Source organism: Dysidea avara, chromosome 11 (genome assembly GCF_963678975.1).
Source record: "Dysidea avara chromosome 11, odDysAvar1.4, whole genome shotgun sequence".
NCBI lineage: Eukaryota > Metazoa > Porifera > Demospongiae > Dictyoceratida > Dysideidae > Dysidea > Dysidea avara.
Window position 1 is genome coordinate 4,120,896 of NC_089282.1, and position 8,627 is coordinate 4,129,522.

Sequence of the window (8,627 nt, forward strand, 5' to 3'; positions counted from 1 at the left end):
ACAGCAGTTACTGACAACAGAAAGAAAGCACATAGCAAAGGAAATTTTGAGCTAATCACAATGCTAAAAAACAAAAACCAGAAGACTTTCCATACTTTCAGACAAGACATTGAGAGTCGGCACAGGGGGAGTAAACACGCAAGTTGTAATTGCTGCTGCTACAGGTCTGGAAAGCATTGGAGAGCTGGAGAAAAGTTGAGCTAAATATTTCCTCAGTAAGATGAATTATGTGAAGAGTAAAGCTACAACTAAAGCAAAGGTTCACTGTAAGCAATTTGAAGCTGTTGAAAGCCAGTTTTTGCTGGATATCAAAGGGGTCAAAATGGTGGAAGAAATTCCTGATGAGCTGGTGGTGATCAATTGAGGATAAAATATGTTCCAGTTTCTCAGTGGACAATGACTGAGAAAGGATCCAAGAGTGTCGAGCTGGAGGGAGTAAATGACAAGAGGCAGATGACTGCAGTGTCTTCACTTGTGATATTCGATAAAATTAAAGGCCAAACCATGGAGAAAGTCTTATCCTGCCTTGATGAAAGCAATATATTATATGTAATGGTGCCCCCATACTGCACGGATCAGTTGCAACTGCTTGACGTGTGTGTCCACAAACCTGACAATAGATTTTCTAAAGGCAAAATTTCGTGAGTGGTATGCCAAAGAAAATCTTCACTCAGGTGGATAAGAGAGAGGGGTCTGTTGGTTAATCCACCATTAATCTTAGACTGAGTATCATAAAGCCTATTGGAGCACAGTGATTATACTACTATTTAAAAAGATCACCTACAAATTATAATGAATGGTTTTAAGGAAGTAGGCATTTTACGAATTTTGAGATCATAAAACAATGAAACTTTTATACATATCAGAACAGAGAATATTACCAAGAGTTAATAAGAGAGGAGAGTGTCTAACGCTGTATGGTAATAAAGACATTTTGCACCATAGCAATGGTTGCTAAGTGTGACCAGTCTTTTGTCATGGTTAATTTTGTTGCTTAGTTGTGGTTGCTAATATGGAGGGAAGTAGGCAATCACACACATTTTCATGCAATTAGGAAATAATTGTACTTGTAACAGCTAAAATTGCATTCGGCTTTGCCTTGGGAAATTTTGACTGTTACTCATACAATTATTCTCGAATTGCCTCAAATGTGTGTAGTTACCTATACAAAATGTTTCAGTAGTGAATTTGATCCTCAAATTTATTTTGAACATGTTGGGAGGTGGAAGCAGCTGCCCTGACATGCTGGACTATAATGCAAGATAAACACCTGCAGTTCAAAGGTGTTTAAAACCGTTTCATAAACATTCCCTACTTAAGTTTCCTCCTGGGTTATGACCTGGATATGACCAAGTGTGGAGCTTGGCCAGAATCTGGGTGCTCTGTGGATGAAATCACAATGGGTTGGCTTTTTTCAGCCCTTCTAGGAATTTGTACCATTTCACCTTAGGATACTTTACTCAAAGGTTTTCACTTAGGCTCCTAGGCAAGTGGTAAACACCTCATACAGGCTCTGCCTCTTCTGAGTTCACCCTCCAGTGCCTAACTTGTAAAATTGATTATACTTAAAATAAAATAGAAAAATGAAATGAAAATGTTTAATATGGAAATAAAGTCCTGCACTCCTGTTAGCCTATATGTAAGTAAAACACTGCTACTAAGAGCATAGTTTATTCTTCCCTTGGGCACTGCATACCATTGGGAAGTGACTGCATAATAATGATTTTACAAACTAGTATATAAGGCTTCTAAAAATATTTTTCACACCACATGTTGTTTCAATTGTAGGTTGTAAAATAAGCTCAGTCAATGGTGTTGCTGCAGTGAAAGGAAACAATGCCACTATCACATTTTCAGCTGATCATGTTCCAGCTACTGCTGTGATAAAATTTCGCTGCAAGTTGGGTCGAAACAGACATGAGCCTTGTAAGTGACGTGTGGTAGTACATAAATTGTAAAAATAAGATGTTACAGTAGACTTATTGTATCAGTGTTCATAAGAGAGTACTATAACACTCAGGGTGTTTCGGAATAATATGTTACTCCTCATTAATAGCTGAACTACTATCAAGTGTTTGTGTACACCTTTGCATATCGAAACACACAATCGGATGCTTCTATTGAAAAACAGATTATAAGTACTTTTATGCTAGCAGGGGTGCTTATGCATACTCGTCTCTTTAACATACAGTACTGCATTAGGGATCAAGGTGATTTGGATTTGCTTTGTTAAAAATTGAGCAATTTATGATGTTTTGCATACAAACTTAATATACACTAATAGGACAGTCACTGCAAAATCCTAACAGACAAACAATACAATCCTGTATACCTAACTTAAGAATTTACTTTGTTATAAAACACTATTGCAAACATGTACAGGCACTGTAATACAACTTTATATAGCCATGAACAAGCAAGCACTAAATTATATTAGTATATTATATACATTGGCTTTGGTATCAAATATTTTTCTGTATTGGTAGAGCAATAGTTTGTCTTATATCATCTTCATTGCATCTGTAGATAAGAAGAACAATGATTTATGTACAAACCAGCCTCAAAGCCAGTTTATGGTTGGCTTTGGGATACATATTTAAAATACACAAAACAGCCAAGCTGTATAAGAAGTGTGCGGCCTTCAAAAGCCTGGATGAAAAAGGTTTTGAAATCAAAGGTGGTGGCCATGAAATGGCTGCATTGATGTTGATGATAAAAAGTTTAAATAATGGCTTTGTTAAAATTTATTATCATCAACATCACTGCAGTCATTTCATGGCCACCACCTTTGATTTCACAACCTTTTTCGCCCAGGATTTTTGAAGGCCGCACCCTTTTTATTCAGTTTGGCTGTTTTTGTGTGAATTTAAATCTTGAAAAATTATTTTTCACCATTAATATTTTGCATAATTTATATTTTGCATGTAAATAAAGTGAATTGCAGTACATTTAATAACCATGCACTACTTACATGTACATACAATGTACCTACACAGATTTATTACATTATAGGTACTAGTCCACAGATTTACCACAATCTGAGTGTGAAGAGACATCGTGTTATTGTAAGAGCTGAGTGTCCAGGTGATCAATTCTCTCAGAAGATCAGGTTTAAAGTTCGCTAATTCTCACATTCAGAACTGGAACTGAACATTTGATAGGCCTTGTTGCACAATTTGTAGTTACCCAATGGCTTATTTCTTTTGAACATAGTTATCACATTGTTTATATTAATGACAAGAGCTATTCTCACATTCAGAACTGAAACTGAACATTTGATAGGCTTTTTTGCACAATTTATTAGTTATCCAATGGCTTATTTTTTTTGTACATGGTTATCACACAGTATGTATTTAAGATAAGAGCTATTGTCATGACATTAGATATGATGGATCAGCATGAAACATTTGGGGTAAACCAGCATGAAGTATTTGGTCTTCCATCCTACTTCCAAAGCACATTACAGCTCTTTAATTAAGTCAAGGAACATAGCTAAGCATGACGCAATACGAAGAGAAAAACTTTATCCATGTAATTATATTTAGTGATATCCTCCAGAACAGCTAATGACACGTCATTCCAACGGCTTGTGTCATTCATTCTCTCAAGATGATGTTTAAAATCAACATAGGCATAACTGAAAAATAACTATATTTGGACCAATCCAATGTAGCTATGCATAATAACATCCACACAAAATCAGGCAAGGTGTGAAAAATATGATGCGGTCTGAGTGAAAAAGTGGTGAAATCCACAAAGGCGGTGGCCAAGAAGTTGGCTGCAGTGTAACAGTGGCGTTGAAAAGAAATTGTTGCAGTGATATTACTGCTAATAAATTTTAATAATGGCAGTGGCGGATTTAGGGGGGTTTCAAAGGTTTCCACGGAAACCCCCTTTGAAAAATGATTGCGTAACAATTAAATGTTTTAATTATCGTGGCGTGCGTCTCGATCGAGATACTCTAATAGAGCAGTCACAGTAGCTACTAAAGTAGTGTGTAGGAAGTTATTTAATATATTTTATGTACTATTACTAGGCTGTGACCTTTTTTTTTTTTTTTTGGTCTCACCTTACCAAACCAGACGATGTAGTGCAAACTTTTGCGTATCTCATGTCAATATATATTTCCACCTTCTAAACTGGAAACCCCCTTTATAAATTCCTAGATCCGCCACTGAATGGTGTTCATTATTAAAACTGTAACTATTTCTTGGCCATAATTAAAATTTATTAGCGTAAACATCATTGCAGCCGTTTCGTGACTGCCAGCTTTGATTTCACAACTTTTTCACCCAAGTTTTGAAAGTAGGGACCCGCCGATTATGCTCATTAATTTACCTATTATGCTATGCTGCACTGCCCAAAAATTTACCTATTATGCTTAAATTAATGCTCAATATTTACCTATTATGCTCAATATTTTTACCTCAGTTCCCATGTTTTTCTAATAACTTTGCACTTTATGGGAAAGCAGTAAGTGGTTGAAGCACAGACTGTAAATCCTTGCTTGTTAAAATGCATGCCACAGAAAAGATCGATATACTCTAATAGAACAGTCAGCTACCTGATAATTTTATTGGAGTTACTGACTGTTCTATTAGAGTATATCGACCTTTTTGTGGGATATGTATTTTGATAAGCAAAAATTTATAGTATTGCACAACTTTCTGCCTATTGTGCTAGCATTATGCTCAATGCTTTCAGGCACCTATTATGCTCATTATTATGCCAGCATAATCGGCGGGTCCCTATTTGAAAGCTGTACCATTTTATCATAGCTTGGCTGTTTTGTGTGGATTTCACTTCTTTTTGTACTTATAAGGTCCCAAAACCAGCCTATGGCTAACTTTTAGGGTTTGTTAACTTTGTTTATACCCACATTTATTTCTTCTTATCTATACAGACACAATAATGATTACTGAAGACAGACTCAGAAATATATTATTATAACTAGATGTTCAATTTTTTTCTTAAGCTGTAGGGGTTCTAAAGGAGCTTTGATTACTTTTTGCACACTTTGTGAAATTTGTTATAAAGCACAAACATGCAACTCAATTGCCACAAACTTCAAAAGTGTATTAACATACTAAGTTTGCTATGAATGTGACAAATATCCACACAGTTATGAATGTTTATTCGCATAAAATAATCAAACTATTGTTGCGGATACAGGATAACTACCATTAACGGGAATAACTTGAAAATTGGTATGCACATAAGCTGATCATCATAGCAGTGCCTTTTGATGGTTTGAAAAGCAATGGAGGTATATACAGCTATGGAGTTCAGATATAAAGCAAAAACTAAGCAAGCACCATAAAAGTGCAGGATTGAGATACTTGTCACATCAATTTCACCGCGCTGCACCCTGGATTCATTTTATAGATTTACCTTATGACTTCTCAATGCTACATCGTTGATATGCACGAACAAGTCCTGGGAATACAACTATATATAGAAATATGTTTACCAAGTCCCACAATAGATTGAGCAAGCAGCACTACAAGAACTAGTGTATCTACCATGCCAAACTATGGCGAATAAGTGTAAGTTCCTTTATTAAATTAGTTTGTGTGTGTGTAGTCCGTTGAGACATGCTCTTATATCATATGAACTGTAGCTCACTTCAATGTATAGCACTTATGTAATATATAAACCATGGCTACGAGGTGTATTGCACTTATATACACCCCAACTCCGAAGTCAGAGGAAGTTTACTGTTGATAAATGCTGAGGCATTAATCAACAGTAAACTTCCGATGACTGAGGAGGAGGGGTGTATATAAGTGCAATACACCGAAGTGAGCCATGGTTCATATGATATATACCGTATTTCTAAATTAATCCGCACTACATTACTTACTAACAACCCACATGCACACAAACCAACTTAAAGTATATACTTACACTTAATTCGCCATAGTTTGGCACGGTAGACACGCTGGAAGCGTACGCATTCCTCTCACAATGAAAAATCAAATTGATTTGTGGGACTTAGTAAAATATCTCCGTATATCGCCAGGACTTGTCCATTTATATCAACAAACGTAGGAGCAACGTTACTTGCTGCCACCCATCATCGAAGTCACTAGGTATGGGTATAAAATGAGTCCAGTGGGTGGACTCATACTGGCTGGTGTGATTGATCGCCTAGCGTGACGAAGGCTATTAGCCTGAGTCAGCTGGGTGATTAGTCATGCTAGCATGGGTGTCATTCGCCCACCCACGTCGGGCTATCAGCCCTAATCACGTGACATACCAGGTGTCACCTCAGGTAGGTATATATATACTCACCTGTGGGTTGGGTGTATATGCTCTATATGCAACCAGTGGCACCTTTGAAGTTTCATGTGATCATAGTATATATACCCCTCCTCTTCAGTCATCATAAATTTACTGTTAATAAACCTCTTGGCTTTGTCTCTGGGTTTGTCAACAGTATATTTCCTCTGACTTCAGAGTCAGGGTGTATATTAGTGCAGTGCACCTCATAGCCATGGCATGCATGTACCACTTTCACACCTCAGATCAAATGATAGCCAGTGTGCATAAATTATGTCAAATATTGCACTGGTACAAGATATGACAGTGCATATATATCATCAACTATATTACACATAGGTGTATGTATATATGACATTGTAAACTCATTCCAAGAAATCCTCAGATTTTTAAAATGTCCTTTGCTATCAATTTGTGCCATTATATAGTCCCACATCCTGAAAGTGGTTGTGGGATGAAGTTTCTTGGTACTATTGTAAAAGTATTCCTAGGAGCCCCTTTGACTGAAATGGAGCTGTTTTTAATACAGGAAAGTTATGTAATACTGTTTTGATAATTTCTAGACACCTGTCTCAATGATACATAATGCATGCTAAATAGATTGCCCGTTATAATTAGTCATGAAGTGGGATCATGCACAACTGTAACAATTATTATTGTAGTGAATACTGGCAGCATGCGCTCATAACAGTGTTAAAACATCATTATAAGGTCATGTTTAATGTTGTGTTGTCTCTTTGCCCATTGAATAAACCCACAATCAAACTTTTCATATGCTCAAGCATACATTCGAACTCTGCACAGTGACAACTTGTCATTATCCTGTGTCCACCATCGAAATTCACATGGACCAATATAAATGAACCCATGAAACATGTCAGCAGTTTCCCACACATGTAGGTGATTAGGCATGTACCATAATTAGTTTTTTTTGTTGTAAAATAATTTTCGTATGCAAAACTTGTACGAAAATTTCTTACACGAAAATTTTACATAAGATCAAGCTACTCTAATAGAGCAGTCATTCGCATAAATCATACGAAAATTTTTTTACACAAAAAAATTTGCTTGAAAATAAAGCAAATTGTGGTATTAGTTATCCCATGGACACGAGTGCTTTGCCTGGTATGGGGAATACCTCATGTGATGCTTGCACAAGAAAATTTTTGAAAATTGCATTTCTGAGATTGAATTTGGTAACAATTTTGAGGGCACAACCCCAGCAGACCTGTGGGTGTATTTATACTAGTAGATGGATGGATTGATTGTGGGCTTAGTAAAACATCATCATATCTATACTAGTAGATAGATTGATTGATTGTGGGTTCAGTAAAACATCATCAAGTCATCATATCTTGGACAAAATGTAAACCCACAATCACTTTCCACATTGTTGTATATAAAAGAAAGCCCACTGATCTGCCTCCTGAGGAAGGCATAGCAGATCAGTGATCACTTGTGAGATCTACAATGCTACTCAGCACACCAGTGATCAATAATGAGGTGTGTGTTGTGTGGTTGACTCTCTCAACTGGAGATAGGAGGTAGCAGATCAGTGATCACTTGTGAGATCTGCAATGCTACTCAGCACACCAGTGATCAATAGTGAGGTGTGTGTTGTGTGGTTGACTCTCTCAACTGGAGATAGGAGGTCTCTAATCATTTTAGGGTCCCTAACCATTTTAGGGAACCTCTTCAGAAGTCTCTATTGGATTTTAAAGACCTCATTATCTCCCAAAGATCAAATGGTTTTATACATACCATTATTTTTCTAAACTTAACAAGGACACTAGTGGGGCTACACCTACAAACATGAACCCCCCAACAAAATGAAATGATTTTAGCTGCAATGAAGTGTATGTACTATTGAGGATGTGTCATTTATACCACAAATGCATGATATCTATCTACTATATTCCCACGCATGACTGAAACTGCAGACCATAGCAGTATATTAAATCCTATCACCATTTTAACGTTAATATGTTTACACTACATGTACAATGATTAATGTGGATATTTCATGCTCCCTATCAATAGTGTGTCATGTGTCCAAACATTTTTATTTCCACAACTTAAGGTACACACCATATAGTTTATTTGTTAAGGATTTAAAGTGCTGAAGGTCTGTAGGACACCTGGTCCTCCTACAGCCTGTTTAAATTAAAGTTGTTACATAAAGCATGTTTGAAAAGGTGGAGAAAAATATCCGTGACTGGACCTGTGCAGCTTCAAACCTGCAGCCATCCAATTAATGCTTGAACGCTTACAGGAGTCTGCCAGGATGTTTTCTCCTTGTCAATTTCATGTATACATATCCATAGGAACTCTAGAGAGTGACTTAT

The 8,627-nt window shown here is 36.6% G+C and overlaps 1 protein-coding gene across 1 annotated transcript in view; it reads left to right on the top strand.

The window, feature by feature from the left end:
• LOC136238120 (hemicentin-1-like) overlaps nucleotides 1–3,382 on the top strand; it is a 105,073-nt gene extending 101,691 nt beyond the window's left edge. Inside the window, exons 6-7 of the mRNA XM_066028458.1 lie at nucleotides 1,789–1,926; nucleotides 3,013–3,382. Of these exons, the coding sequence (XP_065884530.1) occupies nucleotides 1,789–1,926; nucleotides 3,013–3,125 (251 nt within the window). The 3' untranslated portion in view covers nucleotides 3,126–3,382. The remainder of the gene's footprint in view (nucleotides 1–1,788; nucleotides 1,927–3,012) is intronic.
• Nucleotides 3,383–8,627: the final 5,245 nt, after the last annotated feature.